Genomic DNA, 20,964 nt, shown 5'->3' with positions numbered 1-20,964 from the left:
GTTGATTCGGTCGCCTGAGATAGAAACAGAAAGGTCTAGGAAGGGGAGGGAGGAGTCCGAGACTGTCCAGGTGAATTTGAGGTCGGGGTGGAAGGTGTTAGTGTAGTGGATGAACTGTTCAACCTCCTCGTGGGAGCACGAGGTAGCGCCGATACAGTCATCAATGTAGCGAAGGAAAAGATGGGGGGTGGGGCCAGTGTAGTTGCGGAAGATGGATTGTTCCACATACCCTATGAAGAGGCAGGCATAGCTGGGGCCCATGCGGGTGCCCATGGCTACTCCTTTTGTTTGGAAAAAGTGGGAGGATTGGAAAGAAAAGTTGTTCAGGGTGAGGACCAGTTCGGTCAGTCGAAGGAGGGTGTCGGTGGAAGGGTACTGGTGGTACGGCGGGAAAGGAAGAAGCGGAGTGCTTTGAGTCCTTCGTGATGGGGGATGGAGGTGTACAGGGACTGGATGTCCATGGTGAAGATGAGGCGTTGGGGACCGGGGAAGCGGAAATCCTGGAGGAGGTGGAGGGCGTGGGTGGTGTCACGAACGTAGGTGGGGAGTTCTTGGACTAATGGGGACAGGACCGTGTCGAGGTATGCCGAGATGAGTTCGATTGGGCAGGAGCAGGCTGAGACGATGGGTCGTCCGGGGCAGTCAGGTTTGTGGATTTTGGGCAGGAGGTAGAAACGGGCGGTGCGGGGTTGTGGGACTATGAGGTTGGAGGCGGTGGATGGGAGGTCCCCTGAGGTGATGAGGTTATGGATGGTCTGGGAGATGATGGTTTGGTGGTGGGGGGTGGGGTCATGGTCAAGGGGACGGTAGGAGGAGGTATCTGCGAGCTGGCGTTTGGCCTCAGCGGTGTAAAGGTCGGTGCGCCAAACTACTACTGCGCCTCCCTTGTCAGCTGGTTTGATGGTGAGGTTGGGGTTGGAACGGAGGGAGTGGAGGGCTGCGCGTTCCGAGGGTGAGAGGTTGGAGTGGGTGGGAGGGGTGTGGGAGTTCAGGTAGCGGTTAATATCGCGGCGGCAGTTTGCTATGAAGAGGTCGAGGGCAGGTAGGAGGCCAGCACGGGGTGTCCAGGGGTCGAGGGCAGGTAGGAGGCCGTTTCCTCTTAGTTTTTATAAATGACTTGGATGAGGTGGTTATGGGGTGGGTTAGTAAATTTGCCGATGACAAAGATTGGAGGTGCCATTGTTATCAAGGGCTATTGCAGACTGCAGCGCGACATAGACAGGGTGCAGAGCTGGGCTGAGAAATGGCAGATGGGGTTCAACCTGGATAAATGTGAAGTGATGCATATTGGAAGGTTGAACTTGAATGCTGAATATAGGATTAAAGACTGGAATCTTGGCAGTGTGGAGGAACAGAGGGATCTTGATGTGCAAGTGCATAGATCCCTCAAAGTTGCCACCCAAGTGGATAGGGTTGTTAAGAAAGCATATGGTGTTTTAGCCTTCATTAGCAGGGGGATCGAGTTTAAAAGCAGCGAAGGTTTGCTGCAGCTCTACAAGACCACACTTGGGAATACTGTGTCCAGTTCTGGTCACCCTATTATAGGAAAGATATGGAGACTTTGGAGAGGGTACAAAGAAGGTTTACCAGGATGCTGCCTGGACTGGAGGGTGTGTCTTACGAAGAGCGGTTGGCTAAGCTCCGACTTTTCTCTCTGGAGAGGAGGAGGAAGAGAGGTGACCTGATCGAGGTATACAAAGTAATGAGATGTACAAAGTTAAAAATCACACAGCACCAGGTTATAGTCCAACAGGTTTAATTGGAAGCATTAGCTTTCGGAGCGCTGCACCTTCATCAGGTGGTTGTCGAGAGGCATGGATAGAGTCAATGGCCAGAGATCTTTCCTCAGGGCAGGATTGACTGGCACGAGGGGTCATAGTTTTAAGATATTAGGAGCAAGGTATAGAGGAGACGTCAGATGTAGGTTCTTTGTGCAGAGAGTTGTGAATGCATGTGGTGGTATTGCCAGTGGTGGTGGTGGAAACAGAGTCATTAGGGACATTTAAGCGACTGCTGGACATACACATGGATAGCAGTGAATTGAAGGGTACGTAGGTTGGGTTATTTTATTTTAGATTAGGAATAATCCTCGGCACAACATTGTGGGTCGAAGGGCCTGTTCTGTGCTGTACTTTTCTATGTTCTATGTTCTAAATCGAACAGTACTCAGTGCATGACCCCAGTGGGTTTTAATAGGACATATTTATAAAGAAGTTTTTAAAAGTTTTAAGGAACCAAGGTACTTCTCATACTCAGTTTTTGCACAGGTATGAGGATCACACTGCTGCAATTGACAGCGAGTCTGATGATACGCAGATCAGTTCAGATGGTCAATATAAAGTCTTTAGGCCCAAAACGAACAACTGCCACACAGTCAAATATCGACAGAAGGCACTAGTCAATGGATATATGCAACTACTACAAGTAAAGGTGCGAAATATAAAAACTGAATGAATTTAATGATAGGAGGCAGTAGGCTATTGCCCATGGATCAGGAACATGGAGTACAATGATGGACAGCTAGAAAATGCTCAAACAGTGTATCTAGGCCCACACGTGCCCCTAGAAAGATGCCATGGCCCATTGAGAGAAATCATAAAAGAAGGCAGAAGTCAAACAGTAGCAGTCCAGGAAAAGACAGAATGCAATACAAAAAGCATGTTTAAGAAGAAAAATGGGATAAAAACAGAAACACCCTGAGAAGCAGAAGACCATGAGTGGGAAATCTTAGTAGTCATTCACAGATTAGAAGGAAAGTTAAGAAAAAAGATGCCAAGTGATAAGTGTTAAAAAGTTGGAGAGAATTTAGGGCATGCACAAAAGGTTACAGATAGGGGATAACTTACCCTATTACTTTGGTGGATATGCACCAAATAGGTGTCCTCTGATGGAACTTAGAGCTAAAGCAAGACTGGTTCTGGAAGAAAAGCTCTGGAATTAACATACAAGGGTAAATTCTCCAAGAAGAAAAAACAATTTTGATTTTTTTTGGCTCAACTAGTAACAAATGCTTGGGATTGTAGATAAAGATGCATTTCTACAAGGAGACCAGCTTGAGGGGCAAGTGTTTCTTCACCCTCCAAATGAGGCACAGTGGGAACACCCTGAAAGTTAAGTATATATATGGAGTTAAATCTCCATAGGGCTTAATAATTAACTTATTAAAATAGATTTGTATTTAGTTAAAAGCAGACACTGTCATGTTTAATTAGCATAATAAGGAGCAGCATAAAGGAATCTTTGTGAAGGAATTCAGAAAGGGGTAACAGCAGCCTATTGAGTGTTACACTGATAATAAGTCACTATTGGATAATATTCACTGAGGACGGTGTGTGAATAAAAAAGAAATGAGGATCAATACTTCCGTTTTTAAAAAGATGGAGGAGAATGGGGTGATCCCCAAATTGAAACAGATGGATTGCAGCAGCCAGCTAATTATTTTACAAAAGAAATCAACTAATTCTAAGGAGCTGTTGTATGTACTGGAAAAACAACACTTGGAAACATAATGCAAAGAAATGGGAAAATAGTCTGTCATCGTGCATGTTTGGTTTGTTTTTTTAATTATAGAGTGGTTTATCTAAAAAGGGAAAAAAAGGAAGCTGTTCTCATGTAAACTGGTCTAAAGGAATGTATGTGACCAAATGGAATGAGGGAACAGGTGATGGATATCTTAATAAAGAGTTAACTGGGATTGAATTGGTTGTATAATGGAGAAGTGGTAATCAGTGGGTGAGAGTTTTATGGAGTGTGGCTAACTGAAATAAAGTTTTCACATAAAAGTGGGGACTTGAATTCTGTTTAAATGTAGTCACCTTGTGGAGTATAACAGCAGCCCTCAGTACGCCCCTACACGAAATCTAAAAGCAGCTGCTACCACTCGCGCTCCCGTGCCTTTTCTCAGAGCTGAGATTTTCCAATCAATCTCCCTTTGAAATTCGGTGCCAATCTGTATAAATAAGCTCCGTGCAAATCAGTTAATTGTGTAGCACTGACTCAACTCCTTTGTCTCAGTCATCAGATAGATCAAAGAGAGTCTTTATTCTAGCCTGTCACACACAGGCTGCAGGAAAAGCTGTGCTGCTTTCTGATCAACAGCCAGCAGATCCTCTGCATGAATGCACTCTGCATTTCAATTTGAAATCCTAGAGGCACAGACTGCCAGCTCCTCAAGCTCACTGTGGTTAAAAACTGAACTGTGAAACCACCAACTGCAGTAACACACCTAAAAATGGTTCAGACGATTGTATCTTTCTCGTCTTTTTGAATAAATATTCCCAAAGGTTCACTTTTGGTGAGTATGGTTTTGAGAATATTACCAAACCAAACAGAACAGGTTCTTTCCCGATCTTACATGAGGCATATAATTGGAAGCGCAGGGATACACTGGCAGCAGAGACACAGGCGACACAGGAAGGGATGGGGAGGCAGCATGGGGAGGTGGGGGTGTGGATCACAGGATGGAGAGGGAGGGGCTTCCCAGTTTAATACCATAGACTTGCACTTGGTCGTGAACCATAGGCTCTTCAAGGAGATTCACCCAGATCATTTGTAAATGTGCCATGAATTTCTCCCTCTCTTTCTGTCAGGCAGTGATTCTAGGTTCTCACCAATATCCCCTAATAAATACTTCTTCATAATCACCTTTAGTCCTCGTGCCAATTATTTTAAATCTGTGTCCCACGGTTTTTGTACCCTCTGCTAGTGTAAAAGTAGGTCATCCTCCATGTAGGCCTCTCATAACTTTACAAAACTCCATTTAGTAACTCCTCAGCCTCCTCTGTTCTTGTCCATTATGATCACAGATACTGGAAATGTCACATCATCTCAGACCTGGCTTGATAGATCCCATGTTTAGTTCTTATAGTTAATTACAAGAATTTATGTTAATTATAATTACTTTAATTAACCACCTTCTCATGGTGGTTACTCAAACATATTCATACAAAATTGCAAATGTTCTTTAACTACGGAACATAAGTTTATTTTACAAAAGAAAGAAAAGCAAAAAGCTATCTTTTGTATTTGTTCATGGAACATAGATCAGCATTCATTGATAAGCCATCATTGCCCTTGCGCTTTCATTTCAGCGGGCAGTTAAGAGCCAACCACACTGCCACAGGTCTGAAGTCACATGTAGGCCAGACCAGGCAAGGAAAGGAAAGCAGATCTCCTTCCATTAAGGACATTAACAAGCCAGATGAGTTTTTATGACAATCAACAATGGTTACATGATAACCATTAAAGCTAGATTTTTATTTGTTTTTTATTGAATTCAAATTTCACCAACTACCATGGTAAAATTCAAACCCATGTCCCCAGAGCATTAGTCTGGAGTGCTGGATTACCACATTACTACTGCCTTCATTTTATTGCAGGCAGAAAGACTCTACCACACACAGCAAAACAAAATTTCCCAACACTATTCTTTTACTGATATTTAGTTCCAGAGAAATGTCACTATCTCAAGACATTACGTTTTAACATAACTGACTCCTCCCACCTTCATTTCCTTAGACTGAGAAGACAATTATCCAATCTTTTCCGAGTTCATTAGCATGAGCCTTTCACAAATCTGACTGATGAAACTTTAATACTTATATCTAACTCTCGTGGTTTAGAAGTTTCAGAAACTAAAGTATTTTGGCTGAAGTGACAGATTTTCGTGAATTATAACTCGATTCTCCTGCTTACAGAAAACTGAAACTGGATTCTCAACTCAACTCAATTCTTCAAAGATCTTGAATCATGGAACGGCATGGTGGCTCAGTATTTAGCACTGCTGCCTCATACCGCCAGGGACCAGTTTTCAACTCCACCCTTGGACAACAGTTTCTGCGGAGTTTACACGTTCTCCCTTGTCCCGTGGGTTCCTTCTGGGTGCTTTGGTTTCCTCTCACAGTCCAAAAACGTGCAGGTTAGGTGGATTAGCCATGGGAAATGTAGGGTTACAGGGATAAACTGGGGGGTGTGGGATGCTCGTCACAGGGGTGTTGTAGACTGGATGAGCCAAATGGCCTGCTTCAACATTGTACAGATTCTATGAATCTTCTGTTCTAAAATCAAAACTAATCCAATGGCCTAATCTTACACAACAGTATAAACAGCTTATCCATTACCAATACATAGGGTCCTGCCATGCATCTGACTGCAGTCACAGGCTTTCTGATCTGACTGGATTTATTGTTATTGTTGCCACACGTACCAAAATACAGTGAAAAGCTTTCTTTTGGAAGCACTACAGGCAGAACATAGCAAACAAGAACAAACAGATCGTACAATGTGTCGACAGAGTGAGGCATAAAAGCTATTGGCTACACAGGAACTGCACAAAGCAAGCTCAATGTTAGATTTGAAAGGGGAAGAAATTCACTCTTTATGCGCTCTCAGGTCCTAGCCATAGTCAGCAGGAACCGAACCCGAATGGGGAAACCTCAGAGCATTCCAGTCCACGCCTTAACCACCTGGCCATGGCTGCAGAGGCTTCCTTGGAATTGATGCACAGAGATAACTGTTCCAAATGACTTTCTAAACGGTTTTCAAAACATTTATCTTCATAGAACTGACTCACATCCACCTCCCTCTATTTTGTAATTAAAATCCCAAAATTAAAATGCTATAACACCTTTCATCACACTGACCAATCTTTTCCCATAACTAACATTTTCTAATCCTGTGATCATCATCTTAAATCTTACCTGCACCCTCTCCAGTACAGTCACACACTTGCTATAACGTGGTGACCTGTGTGTAGTACTCTATCAGTGTTCTAACTTGTATGGCATACGGTAATGCGAATTCCTTGCTTTTATGTTCTATGTCTTGGTGAATAAAGGAAAGCGTTCAAGATGTCTTTTTACTTCCATTATTGACCAGTCCTGCTTCCCTTAAAGATTTTGGATATATTCTGTAAAGTTCCTGTTTTTCCTCAGTACTCATTATGGTCTCAGTTATCATCTAGTTCCATGTCTTGTTGTATCTCTCAAAAATGCTTTATTTATCTGGAATGAATTGTATTTTCCTGCACAACTGACCAGACTGCATCCAACATGTTTTGTTGAGACATTAACGTCAGAAAATGTATCAAGTCACTTTACAGAGATGGACATGTTGTGCAATGGCATAGGTCAGTACTACAGGGTCACATTGAGAGACATATTGAAGTAGAAGTGGTCAACTGATGCTGACTGCTATATTGGCAATAATTCCCTACAGAGTTACATAATGATTGGCAAACTGGAAGCTTCCACACTTTGGAAGGGTGTTTTCAGTCCTTGTTCAACCCAGAATGTGTGGAAAAACTATTGGAAAGTCACAACTTCACTGTTCATTCCAAACCTGACCTCTTGACACTTGTGCATCTGAAATCTGAAGCAGAGTTCCTAGTAATGAGTAAGACCTTGGCTGATTCTTCCATTCCTAGGCCAAGGGCAGTAAATTCCTGCATCCCCTACCTGACAGCACAGATTAGCAGTGAAGCCGGCATGACCCAGTGCTAGCAGTACCACCCCAGCCACTGGACGTATCAGGCATGCCAAGTGGAGGAGCAGTTAGCAGCTCTCAGGGATGCCCGAAGACTTATCATACCTTTGGATGTCTGCAATGTTGACTGTCAATTGGCACCAAGAATCCAGCAGCTGCAACAAGTCACACTGTAGTCCTGGATAGTCAGCTATATAGGCCTCGACCAGGTTCACTTTATCCTGAAGCAGGAGTGGAATGCAGACCTGCATTAAGAGAATAAAACTGTTCATGAGGGTCCCATCTTTACAGAGTGAATGAGGAATGATTAGAAGTTTAAACAGGATTGAGCATTGATGAATGAATGGATAAGATAGTTTATCCAGATTTAGCTCTATAAAATACTCCTGGACCAGTTCACAAGCAGGAATGTTACTTTCCTCATTGCATATCCTCCCAATTTAGATTTTAAATACAAATTGTCTTCTAAGTTGTGAACCTGCAGTAACAGCATTATACAGGGATTTCCAGAGTGTGCAAGTAGAAAGGAGAAAGAGAGGTAAATAGAAATATAACATTCAAAAGCAGGTTGGGCACAAAGTCAAAGTCCTCTGGTGAAGTTCCCAAGGACAGAGGCAGAACAACAGAAAGTGGAGTCTCTGGTGAGGAAGCTATCAAATTAGTTCATATAACTGTACAGTGCAGGAGGCCAGTTGGCCTGACTATGCTGGCTCTGTGAAAGAACAATGCCCTGCCCTTCCTCCACAGATCTGCAAATTTCTCCTCACCAATTCATTATCCAGTTCACTTTTGACAGTTACTAGTGAATCTGCTTCCACTAAGACAGCACATTCCAGTTCACAACAACATGATGCAGTAAACACATCCTCGAGTCCCACCAGATTCCTTGGCTAACTATCTTCATTTTTACCCTCAAGTTACTGAGATCTCTCCCTATCTACTACATAACAACTTTAGAATGTTGAAAATCTCAGTTAAATCTTTCCTGAATGTGCTCTGCTCTAAGGAGAATGACCTTGGCTTCCCTCTGCAGTTCAAAACAGCACCCTGTGTCAATTTGTGTTATGTGGATCACAGCAGGTCCCAAAAGGAAAATCACAAAAATCAGTGATTGTCCTTTGTCCCAGGTCCATTACTACACTCTCCTAATTGCTTTTAATATTAAGCCAATTTTGACAAGTTCAAGAACTGAACTACTATTTGTTTTGCATGTCATTTTACTCCACTCTGATGTAGGATATTTATGCCTATAATGTTTATGTTTCCTTACACAGTTTACACTCTGAATTATGTTGGCTACTTCACTCCTTGACACCATCCTTTTGCATTTATTATTTACAATATATAATGACTGAAATACATAAAGGTGAACTTGCAGATTATTGACTGCACTTCTAACCTATGGTTCCTTTTACTCACTCAAAGGATGTGGTCGTCATTGGCTGGGCCAGCATCTATTGCCCAACCATCGAAGTAAACAATATTAAGTCTTTATTTTCAAAACTAAAACCACTACCACAGAGTCATTAGTTTACAATAACTTTGTTTACAGATTTGGAGATGCCGGTGTTGGACTGGGGTGTACAAAGTTAAAAATCACAACACCAGGTTATAGTCCAACAGGTTTAATTGGAAGCACACTAGCTTTCGGAGGGACGCACCTTCAATCACCTGATGAAGGACCGTCGCTCCGAAAGCTAGTGTGCTTCCAATTAAACCTGTTGGACTATAACCTGGTGTTGTGTGATTTTTAACTTCGTTTACAGAGCTGGACATTAAATTTGAGATTTGAATAGTTCCTGATTATAATTTGCATTAATTCAGATACAACAGTTCATTAAGTTTTGCTTTAATTTAGATTGAACTGTATTTGGTAAAATACCATGAATATGGCATGTTTCCATTTTACTTATCAAAATATATCGGGGATCATTAAACCCACTATCAAGTACTGCTTTACAATATTTTCATAGTGGGTTATTTGTTATCATGAAAAAGAGGATATTCGTTAAATTTTCCACAAATGAGCATGTAGACTTATACTTGTCACTCTTAAATCCTTTACCATCTATCCCAGTTTAAATAGGAGAATGAGAACTCTTTTTTTTAATTCATTCTGCTAAAACAGGAAGATGATTTTTTTCACTGATTCATGGGAAGTGGTGGGTAAGTTGTTGGAAGGGATTCTGAGGGACAGGATCAACATGCATTTGGAAAGGCAAGGACTAATGAGGGATAGTTAACATAGCTTTATGTGTGGGAAATCTAACTAACTTGTCGTACTAACTTGATTGAGTTTTTGAAGAAGTGGCAAAAAACACTGATGAAGGTAGAGTGGTGGGAGTTGTCGATATGAACTTCAGCAAGGCAATCAAAAGAATCCGCTTGGCAGACTGGTTAGCAAGGTTAGATCACATGGAATCCAGGAATACAAAATTGGCTTGAAGGTAAGCAACAGAGAGTGGTAGTCGAGGGTTGTTTCCCATACTGGAGACCTGTGACCAGCTGGAAGGACATGTGCAAGACGGACTGTTTTTTGTCATTTATATGAATGATTTGGATGTGAATTTAGGAAGAACGGTTAGTAAGTTTGCAGATGACACCAAAATTGGAGATGTAGTGCACCTCAGAAGGCTACCTCAGAGTGCACCAGAGCCTTGATCAGATGGGCCAATGGATTAAGATGCGCAGACAGAGTGTAATTTAGATAAATATGAGATGTGGTCTTTTGGTAAGGCAAATCAGGGCAGGACTTATATACTTAATGGTAGGGTCTTGAGGAGTGTTTCCAAACAAAGAGATCACTTTCATCATCCCACAACCACCTGATGAAGGAGCGTCACTCCGAAAGCTATTGTGCTTCCAATTTAACCTGTTGGACTATAACCTGGTGTTGTGTGATTTTTAACTTTGCCAATCACCCTCAAAGTAACGGCAACTTTAAACCTCTATGCCCACCCCTCACTTCAAGGCTCCACAAAGGCAAGTGTGGTATTTCCCAGGTTGCAACGTGACCAATTCCCTCTTCAGAAGGACCAATGAATTCTAATCAGGTCAGAGAAACATTTCGTTTCAGATTTATCTCCCAGTTCCCAGTTACAAGGTCGGGTCTGTAGCACATTGATACTGTCCTACCTTTTATCCTGAAGGTGTTCGTTCAAGTCCCACTTGCCCCAACAGTGTGTCATAACATATCCAAGTAGATTGATTAAAAGAACTACAACTGACTGCACATAGCTATTAGAGCTCCCAGGCAACAGCCAACATCTGTCAACAGAAAGTATTTCACTCCCCAAACAGTCAAGTTGTCCATTTCTCAATGAGTTCTCATGACTCAAAGAACCTTCTAGTGGCTGCAGCTTCTTGGTGCCCCTGCAAAGTTCTGGGGTGGTTTTCAGTGAGAAATGGTCTGCCCTCAGGAGGTAGCACCTGACACCAATAGCCTGTGAGAACACAGCACACTGCTCAGCAATAGGATGACAGAATGGGACGTTTAATCGAACAATGCCCATGATCACCTGACACTCCAGAACAGTAACTTCAGACTAGCCAAACCCACACAATCTTGAACATGACCTCACCAACCAATCAGAACTGTTAGTCACACTTGACAGGTAAGCCAACATTTGGCATCAAGATGCTCTATGAAAGCTCATTCAAACTCTCCAAACTTTGGCTAAAACTCTGAGAAAATCAGAAGTGTAGCAATTGCAGACAAAATGATATGCAGAGGAAAAGGGCCAAACTCCAGCCAACATATCAGGGACTTATTAGGAACCGAAAAACTAACAGCAGCTGATTTCCCAGGTTACTAAGGCCATCGATAAGAAGGAGTAGAACCTAAATGTTTATGAAGAAGGGAGCGTAGGCATTGGTGATGGAAGCCACAATTGTCCACTACTTCGTCTGTACTGGGCTCAAACATCAGTATTGGCAGGGATCAAGGCAAGGCATAACCATGAGGCTCTTTTCACTCATTTATAGGAGGCCAGCACAGAACATAGAACATAGAACAATACAGCGCAGTACAGACCCTTCAACCCTCGTTGCGCCGACCTGTAAAACCAAACTAAAGCCCATCTAACCTACACTATTCCATTTTCCATTCATGTTTATCCAATGATTTTTTAAATGCCCTTAATGTTGGTGAGTCCACTTCTGTTGCAGGCAGGGCATTCCACGCCCTTACTACTTCGAGTAAAGCAACTACCTCTGACAACTGTTCTATATCTATCACCCCTCTATTTAAAGCTCTGTCCCCTCATGCTAGTCATCACCATCGAAGGGAAACGGCTCCCACAGTCCACTCTATCCCATCTTGTATGCATCTATTAAGTCACCTCTTAATCTTCTTTTCTCTAACAAAAACAGCCTCAAGTCCCTCAGCCTTTCCTCATAAGACCTTCTTCTCCATACCAGGCAACATTCTGGTAAATCTCCTCTGCACACTTTCCAATGTTTCCAAATCCTTCCTATAATGCAGTGACCAGAACTGTACACAATACTCCAAGTGCAGCTGCACCAGAGTTTTGTACAGCTGCAGTACAACCTTGTGGCTCCAAAACTCAATCTCTCTATCAATAAAAGCTAACACACCATAAGCCTTAACAAAATGGAAATTCCAGCAGAGACAACAGTAGAAACCAACGTGGACAGCATTACATACTGCACAATGGAACTAAAAACGCAGCAAGCAAAGATGAGGCATGTTCTTCAACCATTGAGCCCCAATGACCCTGAAGAGTCCAATAAATACCCACCCTCTCATCTGCCAGTTTCCCCAGCTGAAGTTGGAGGGTGTAAGAGCTCCAGGATCTTGTAATGATATACAACTCAGATAAGTTGCTTGATCACACTGACAATGCAGCAGACTATCACACTAATTCAAAGACAGCAAGCAAATCAGAAAAGATTGCTGTGCCTTCCTACAGCTATCTCTTAATGCTTTTCAGTGGCTTTTAATGTACAAGGTAAGGCCATAGACAAACTTACAGCATCACTGTGTTTTCATTTGTTTTCGACATACATTGCATTTGTAGGCAAACTGAGTTAGCTAGGGGCTTCCTCGGCTATCTCGAAGCTCCAATTAATTTGAATTTCTGAGCTGGCCCCTGCAATTTGACTTCTCACTATTTTACTGTAATTAGCTACAAGAAATTTCTGCTAATCCAGTGCCAGATGCTGGATAAGCAGAGTTAGAAATTCGAAGAAGTAAATGGGTTGAGAGAGGTGTGGACAGAGAGAGCTGTTCTGATCAAACAGTCGAGGTGTGAGGAGTAAGAGGATTGTACCTTAAACCCATTGCCCCTTGGCTCTTGTCATGCAAAGCATAAGAGGACGTTGATCTCGGAAATGCTGACAAAGCTTTGTAAATACAAAGTTGAACAGCAACTTTGTCCTCCTTCCTGGTTCTCCAGAACACTGCAGATCAATCTTCCAGAAGTCCTAACCCCAACAACAGCTATGATTACATCTGGACTTTCAGTGAAGTCAAATCCCACCCCACCACCCCCCATTACTCTTAACATGAAGATTCATTACTGGCAGTGACTGGGATTTGTAGATTTTTTGCTCTTCGCTTCCAATTCCAATAGTCGTAGCAGTTTGCTTACCTGCTCCATATCCACCTCTGGCTGCAGGTCCAACTTTATACTCAGAAAGGCAGCCTGTGGTTCAACAGAATAAACATATTCAGGATCTCAAACCAATGCTATTGATTTATTAATAATCAACAGTGTTTATTTATAACAGATAGGCCCAGTGGTTTATCCTTGGAACAACAGTTTGGATGTCTTCCTAAAGGTCATAGGCATATACCAGAGAGGATGTAGTCAGCCAATGCCACTCACTCATTTACCATGGACTGCAGGAATCAGGGCAGCCACCTCTAAATAAAGGAAAACCTCTTGGAGCACCCTTCCCAGTCACTCAAGGGACAAAGAACTCTCAACCCAGGGAATGGAAAAAGATAACCAACTTGCCCATTTTTTAAACAGCAGCTGTACTATACCCACCGTCCTTACACAGTTCAGTTGAAATGCGTTCTTACATTTTCCACTCAAGATTATCTTGGATTTTTATTTCCAATTTAGACAAAAATAACCAAAGTATTCGGAAACTTTGACAAGGATATAACAGTCAGTGGCGTGTGGATTCATACTCACTGTTCTCTATCCCAGGAACTCCTGACCTCTCCAGGCTGAGAGCGGGAGACAGCAAGCAGAAATGGGTATGTTGGAACAGAGAGAATGTTCCTGCTGGCAGTGTCAGAGCAGCTCCAACCCAGAGTGAACACCATCAGATAGTGCCTCCAGGAAATGCCAGAACAGGTCATGTCTGAGGAAGAATCACTGTTGTTGCTCCCATACCATCTCAAGACAACAGAATGAGGGGATTATTCCAACATATCCCCAGAAGAAGCAGCAGCTCTGCAGCTAGTCATCAGCATCAATTAACAAGTTCAGAAAACACAAGCCCTTCTGCACATCTAATTTCCTTCACAAATGGTTTCTCATGTGATTGCTACCAAATTTCTCTTTGAAACTGTTTCAAGTTTCATTCTCCTGCCTCGGTACCAATAATCTGTTTGACAAAATCACTGTCCCTCAGGTGAAGAAAATCTTCCTGATATTTCCTGTTTCCTGCTTGTTAGATTCTGGACACCACAGAGGATTTAATCCAAGGTTAAGTGAAAAATTGGATGTAAGTTTTTCAGACATTTCATAACTATAAACAATTTGATCTCCTAGGGAGACAGCAGTGTAAAAGTCATCACTAAACTAGGAATCCGGAGTCCCAGGCTAATGCTTTCAGGACATGGGTTCAAATTCCACTATGACAGCCAGTGGAATTTAAATTCAATTTAATAATGCTGGAATTGAAAACTAGGCTCAGTCATGGTGACCATAGGACTACAATCAATTGTTACAAAAGCCCATTGGGATCATTTCTACCCTTTAGGAAAGAAAATCTGCCATCCTTACCTAGTTTGGCCAAATGCAACTCCAGATTCATAGCTACTGTCAGAAGTGGTCCTGCAAGCCACTCAGTTAAAGTGTAATTAAGGATGGGCAACAAATTCTGGTCTCACCAGCAATGTCCATGTCCATGAACAAACTAATTAGAGTTAATACAAAATGCCCAAAACTGTCAATCTCTCCTCCTGTACTATTTCTTATCCGTTAATGTTAAGCAACAATAAAACAGTCCATGTTCAATGCAGCAAGACCTGGACAATATCCAGGTTAGGGCTAACAAACAGCAAATAACATTTTCACAACACAAATGACAGACAGTGAGCATCACCAAAAAGAGATAATCTAACCACTGCCCCTTGAGATTCAATGGTATCACCTTAATTGAATTCTCCACTATCAACATCGTAGAGGTTACCATTGATAAGAAAGAGAGCTGAAGTAGCCATGTAAATACTATGGGGCTACAACGATATATTAGGGCTAGGAAACCTGCACAGTGAGAACTCCCAACCCTCCAAAGTGTTTCCATTATCTACAAGGTGTGAGTCAGGAGGGTGACGGAATATTAGATTAGATTACAGTGTGGAAACAGCCCTTCGGCCCAACAAGTCCACACTGACCCGCCGAAGCGCAACCCACCCATACCCCTACATTTACCCCTTACCTAACACTACGGGCAATTTAGTATGGCCAATTCACCTGACCTGCACATTTTTGGACTGTGGGAGGAAACCGGAGCACCCGGAGGAAACCCACACAGACACGGGGAGAACGTGCAAACTCCACACAGTCAGTCGCCTGAGGCGGGAAATGAACCCGGGTCTCTGGCGCTGTGAGGCAGCAGTGCTAACCACTGGACCACCGTGCCGCCCACATATCTGGAAAGAACAGAGTTGAGGTAGCAATGGTTCTGGATTAGTGGTGCTGGAAGAGCACAGCAATTCAGGCAGCATCCGAGGACAGGCAAAATCGACGTTTCGGGCAAAAGCCCTTCATCAGCCCTTCCTGATGAAGGGCTTTTGCCCGAAACGTCGATTTTGCCTGTCCTCGGATGCTGCCTGAATTGCTGTGCTCTTCCAGCACCACTAATTCAGAATCTGGTTTCCAGCATCTGCAGTCATTGTTTTTACCTCTCTGAGGTAGCAATGGGTTGACCGGGGCAGTCAGGTTTGTGGATTTTGGGTAGGAGATAAAAATGGGCAGTGTGGGGTTGGGGAACTGCCAGGTTGGAGGCTGTAGACAGGAGGTCTCCCGAAGTGATGAGGTTGTTAATGATCCAGAGATGGCGGCTTGGTGATGAGAGGTGTGGTCATAATCGAGAGGATGATAGGAGGAAGAGGTGTCAGAGAATGGCATCTAGCCTCAGCTATTTAGGTGGTCAGTTCATCATACTACCACCACGTCCCCCATTCCCCCTTCCCCCCACCCTTACCATGGCTGGTTTAATAGTGAGGTTGGGGTTAGAGTGAAGGGAATGGAGGGCTACGTGTTCTGATGGGGAGAGGGTGGAGTAAGTGGGAGAAGTGGAGAGATTCAAGCAATTGATGTCACAATGGTAATTTGAGATGAAGGAGTTAAGGGAGTTGAGGAAGTTGGGAGGGGGTGTCAAGGAGGATGGGGTTTGCTGGAAGTGGGAGAAGGGGTCATTAGAGGGTGGTTGGATTCCCATTCAAAGAAGTAGGCATGGAGGTCGCACAAAAACACTTTGACATTGTGGCATGTGTGGAATTTGTTCACATGTGGGAGTAGGGGAATGAAGGTGAGCCCTTTGGTGAGGACTGACCGGTCAACCTCAGTGAGGGGGAGATCCGGAGCAATGGTGAATATCCGGCAGGGTTTGGCGCTGGGGCTGAGTATGGAGCTAGGGGCAGGATTGGGGAGTGGAGGCTTCATTAGGAGGGGATGTGTGCACTGGAGCGGTCACATGGACGGAATTGGAAGTAACCTGGTCATCAATATCGGCGGAAGCAGCAGTCACGCCGTTTCTCAACGTGAGCAGACGGGGCAGCCATACTGTCCTCAACATTGGTGGAAGGGGCAGCCATACTGTCCTCAACATTGGTGGTAGGGGCAGCCATATTGTCCTCAACATTGGTGGAAGGGGCAGCCACACAGTCCTCAACATTGGTGGAAGGGGCAGCCACACGGTCCTCAACAATGGTGGAAGGGGCAGCCATACTGTCCTCAACATTGGTGGAAGGGGCAGCCATACTGTCCTCAACATTGGTGGAAGGGGCAGCCATACTGTCCTCAACAATGGTGGAAGGGGCAGCCACACGGTCCTCGATGTGAGCAAAAGCGAAAGCCACACAATCTATGGGAGTGGCTAAAGCATCCTCATAGTCAATGGCACCGGGCCGATCCCAGAGAGGGTCAAGAACGAGGTCAGGATGCTCATTGTCGAGGAGGCACGTGTCTAGAGATATATATGGGAGAGTTTGGCATATTTACAATCTTTGATGTCTGATAGAGAGGAGAGAAAGCATTTAGGGTATGGATCCTTCAGAGAACAAAGAACAGTAGAGGTCCTCTGCAAGGTTGGGAGAGACAAGCCCTGAGTTAGGCAAGGCCGACTGCAGGGAGAGAGATTTTGATGCATGGTAGAGAGCGTGGAGCTAAGAATCCCCAGAGAGAATCATTTCTGGAGGCACTGGGAAGGATAAAGTGGCTGTAGTAATGAGTTTGCTTGAGAATGTGGTTCAAGCGATTCAGGGCAGAGGAAATAACCTGGGGATCACAGTGGGAGAGACACTCACTGAGCTCTCTTCAGAGGCAATTAATTGGCTTCAAGACCATTTGAGAGTGCAGCTAAGAATTAAACCGTTTGCTTTAACTCTGTCCAATATGAAGGAGGCTGTGAAACTTGAAAGGGTTCAGAAAATATTTACAACAATATTGCCAGGGTTGGCAGATTTGAACTATAGGGAGAGGTTGAATAGGCTAGGGCTGTTTTCCCTGGAGCGTCTAAGGGGTGAGCTTACAGAGGTTTATAAAATCCTGAGGGGCATGGATAGGGTAAATAGACAAGGTATTTTCCCTGGGATGCAGGAGGACATGTGCCTGAGAGGGGAAAGATTTAAAAGGGATCTAAGGGGCAACTTTTTCACACACACAGTGGTGCGTGCATGGAATGAACTGCCAGAGGAAGTGGTGGAGGCTGGTACAATTACAACATTTAAAAGGCATCTGGATGGGTATATGAATCAGAAGGGACATGAGCTAAGTGCTGGCAAATGGGACGAGATTAGGTTGGGATATCTGGTTAGCATGAACGAGTTGGACCAAAGGGTCTGTTTCCGTGCTGTACATCTCTATGACTCTAATTGCATTTATGTCAGGCTGGATAAGGATGGCAAATTTCCTTTGTTGAAGGACATTAGTGAACCAAATGGGTTCTTAGGATAACCTAGTACTTTCACAATCGGCATTTGGCAGACTTGTACTTAATTCCAAATTAACTGAATTTAAATATTCCCCCCTGATCTGGTAGAATCTCCACTCAAGTCTCCAGATAATGAGCATGGACCGCTGAACGACTAAGTGAGGAACATTGTTGTATTATGATATCCTGGTCCGTAGCCCTTGTGAGGATTGTTTCGCTATTCATTGAAGATACATCTCCACCTGAGGATAAATATTTTTATGCTACATTAAATAAAAACAATGCATATGATACAATACAGCACAAGGCCCAGAGGGCAGAGAGCAGCTTGTGGTTCAATGGCCATTAAGGGGTTCATGGTTAAAAAGAAGTCAACATGCAGGTAAAATATGGCGAACAGGAATCATATTACTGAATGCTATATCAGACTTAAGACGGAGACTCGAAAATCAGGGTTTCACATTTAAGGTAACATAAAAAGAATAGGAAATGAACTAACTGCAGTAAACTTGGATGAGTTCATCAACAGTGGGAAGCATTCAAGAATGTTGGGTGCAGTACAAAACCTGCCCACACCCTAAAAGGGAAGGATTCTACTTGTACAGCAATAGTCACCGTCATCAAATGAGGTTTAAGTTTAAGCTAAGAGAAGGTAGTTACACAAATGCAAGTAGTTAAAATCCAGTGTCATTTAAAAAAAAAGTAACAAAACCTAAATAGAGAACCCTGTGTAAAGATTATCAAAACAAGTAAATGTTTTATAAATCAATTGAGAGATTAGTGAAGGAGAATGCTAAAGAAAATGCAACTGAAAGCAGCTTCATCTAATAAGGAAATGGCAGACTTGATAAATGAGTTCTTCCAATCCATCTTCATAATGGAGGATAAGGACAAAATGTCAACATTACATAGGAATCTAGAATTAACTTAACAGTAGGAAGTTTAAGTCCATGTTGGTGCAGTCTGATTACCTTGAACTTATCCAAGTGGCTTGTAAATTAGCTCAAGTTGGGTAGATGTCTAGTTTGCAATGCAAAGTGATTCCAAAAGCATGGGTCCAACCCAAACCAGTTGAAGTCACCATTAAGGAGTCTCAGGTTAAACTTACCACCAATCATCTCTCTCATGAGAGAGCAGCCCCATGGTACAGTAGGACTAAGGCAGCTTTAAAAATATTAAAATGGAGCATTTTAAGAAATTAATGGAGGATATAATGGACAAATCTCCAGGACTGGACAGTTTCCAAGCCGAGTGGTTAAAGAGAACAGGGAAGAAGATTATATAGCACACAGACCATCAAGTTCTAATATAGAAGTCATCAAGTTCCAATATATTCTAGATTCAGAGACTGGACCTCCTGACTTGACAATTCTAAAGTTCCTCACGGCAGCTCTAAGCTAGTATCCCAGAAACTCGAAATCATCCAAACTCTGTTCACTGTATTCCTGCTTGCAATAAATCCAATGCACCATGATCTTTTCCGTACTGACCCACATTGGCTCCCAATGTGGGAATTCCAGAGCTTGGGACACAAGCAATCAAAAGCACAGCCATCAGTGGTGATGCAACTAAAATTGAGGATGGATAGTAGGCCAGAATAAGGAAAGGAATGATACCTTGGAACATTGAGAGACTGGGAGAGATTACAGAGATAAGAGGGGGTGATTCATGGAGGGATTTGCAAAAACGACGACAATCTTAGTATTGTCCTTATGTTCAAAGTACAACCCTTGTTGGTTAATGAGCACAGGGGTATGTGAGAATTAAATAAGAGCTGTTCTATTACTGTGGCAGAATCTTCACCTAATCAAAGGGTTTCAAATGTAGATTTGCAGGAGAGACTGACAGAGTTCATGAAGCAATAACATTAAAGGACTTTAAAGAGCAAAGGGGTGTTGAGATGGAGCAGTAATTGCAAAAAACAAGTTGGTCTGTCAAACATTCCATCAATAGCATTAAACAAATGGTTCACAGGACATGAGTCAAGGGCAGGGTCCTGTTCTTCTGTCCTGTTCTAATCTTGTGATTTTATGCATTGAATGTGTCTTTATACATTTCTAAATTTAGCTCTATGTTAATATTCTGAATGGTACAAATGTTATTCCTTTAATTCTCCCTGTCTTCTACCAGGTACATGAGCTGCAACATTTACCAAAACCCTGAAGTGGACGACTAAGACCAAGACCAAAACCAAACCACACTGACAACTCACCACTTGCACTACCTGAGCAGTAACGCTGGCACCTCAGTATCTGCCAACACACTGCTTTTCCTGGGGTGCTAATTCTGACAAGGCTCCTGTCACACTGGCAACAACTTCTGCACCTCATGACAACACCTGTTCTTGAGGCAAGACCCAAATGAAAGAACCACACTGCACAGGCAAAGGCTATTCTTTGGGAGAGCTCTCTAATTAGTGCCAGTCCCTTATCCCTTCCCCATAATCCTGGCTTATTCAAATGCCTTTGCGTGTTTCTACTGAATTGGTTTCCACCATTTTTGAAGTAACACAGTTCAAGTCATAACACAAAGCAAAAGTCCCTTATCTCTCAGGTTCCAGTGCCAATTATCTTAAAAACTCTGTCCTCTGGTCTTCGACATTCCTGTCAGTAGAAAAAGTAGGCAGTGTATGTCAGCAAGCTTGTTGACCATGGGGTGCATCAAAGTCCAGTTCGGTGTAAGGTGGAGCTCACTCAGGGGTGGGAGTGAATAGGATTCCTCTTCTGGTTTATTTTTCCTCCTTATAGCCTGAACAAATGAAATCAAGTGACTAAGCAAACAGGACTAACTGAAGCTAGGACCCTTTGTTAGCAGAATGCAGTTCTTCCTTACTCAATAATTCAGAAAGCTCCCAGAGAGACAACAAGTAAGGGAACAGAAATCTGACTGATGGAAAAGAACAAAGATTTCCTGGGTTGTTTTTAGAATTAATATGAGAATCAGGAAAGATTGATCACGTTGGAGTCATTTTTTCTGCAAAACCTGACAGAGAGCTTTTAAATTAGTTTCATGGTGTAGTTTTGGTGATCCTTTTCTGTTTGAGGGAGCGCAGAACAAAGGCACAGAAATATACAAGTCACAAGCATATCAAATAAAGAACTTAGCATTTCGATTCAGCAGTGA

General features: G+C 43.0%; 1 protein-coding gene across 5 annotated transcripts in view; it reads right to left on the bottom strand.

The window, feature by feature from the left end:
- Positions 1–20,964, bottom strand: part of exd3 (exonuclease 3'-5' domain containing 3) — a 451,102-nt gene that overhangs the window by 306,742 nt on the left and 123,396 nt on the right. For all 5 annotated transcript variants that reach the window (XM_087998598.1, XM_087998600.1, XM_087998602.1 and 2 more), the window contains 2 exons: positions 13,095–13,148; positions 7,588–7,727 (listed from right to left, as the gene is read on the bottom strand). In XM_087998598.1, the coding sequence (XP_087854724.1) occupies positions 7,588–7,727; positions 13,095–13,148 (194 nt within the window). The remainder of the gene's footprint in view (positions 1–7,587; positions 7,728–13,094; positions 13,149–20,964) is intronic.

The sequence above is a fragment of the Chiloscyllium plagiosum genome, unplaced genomic scaffold, assembly GCF_037043375.1.
Source record: "Chiloscyllium plagiosum isolate Xiang-an unplaced genomic scaffold, Cpla_swu_hap1 HiC_scaffold_21, whole genome shotgun sequence".
Taxonomy (NCBI): domain Eukaryota; kingdom Metazoa; phylum Chordata; class Chondrichthyes; order Orectolobiformes; family Hemiscylliidae; genus Chiloscyllium; species Chiloscyllium plagiosum.
This window is presented reverse-complemented; position numbering and strand designations above follow the sequence as displayed.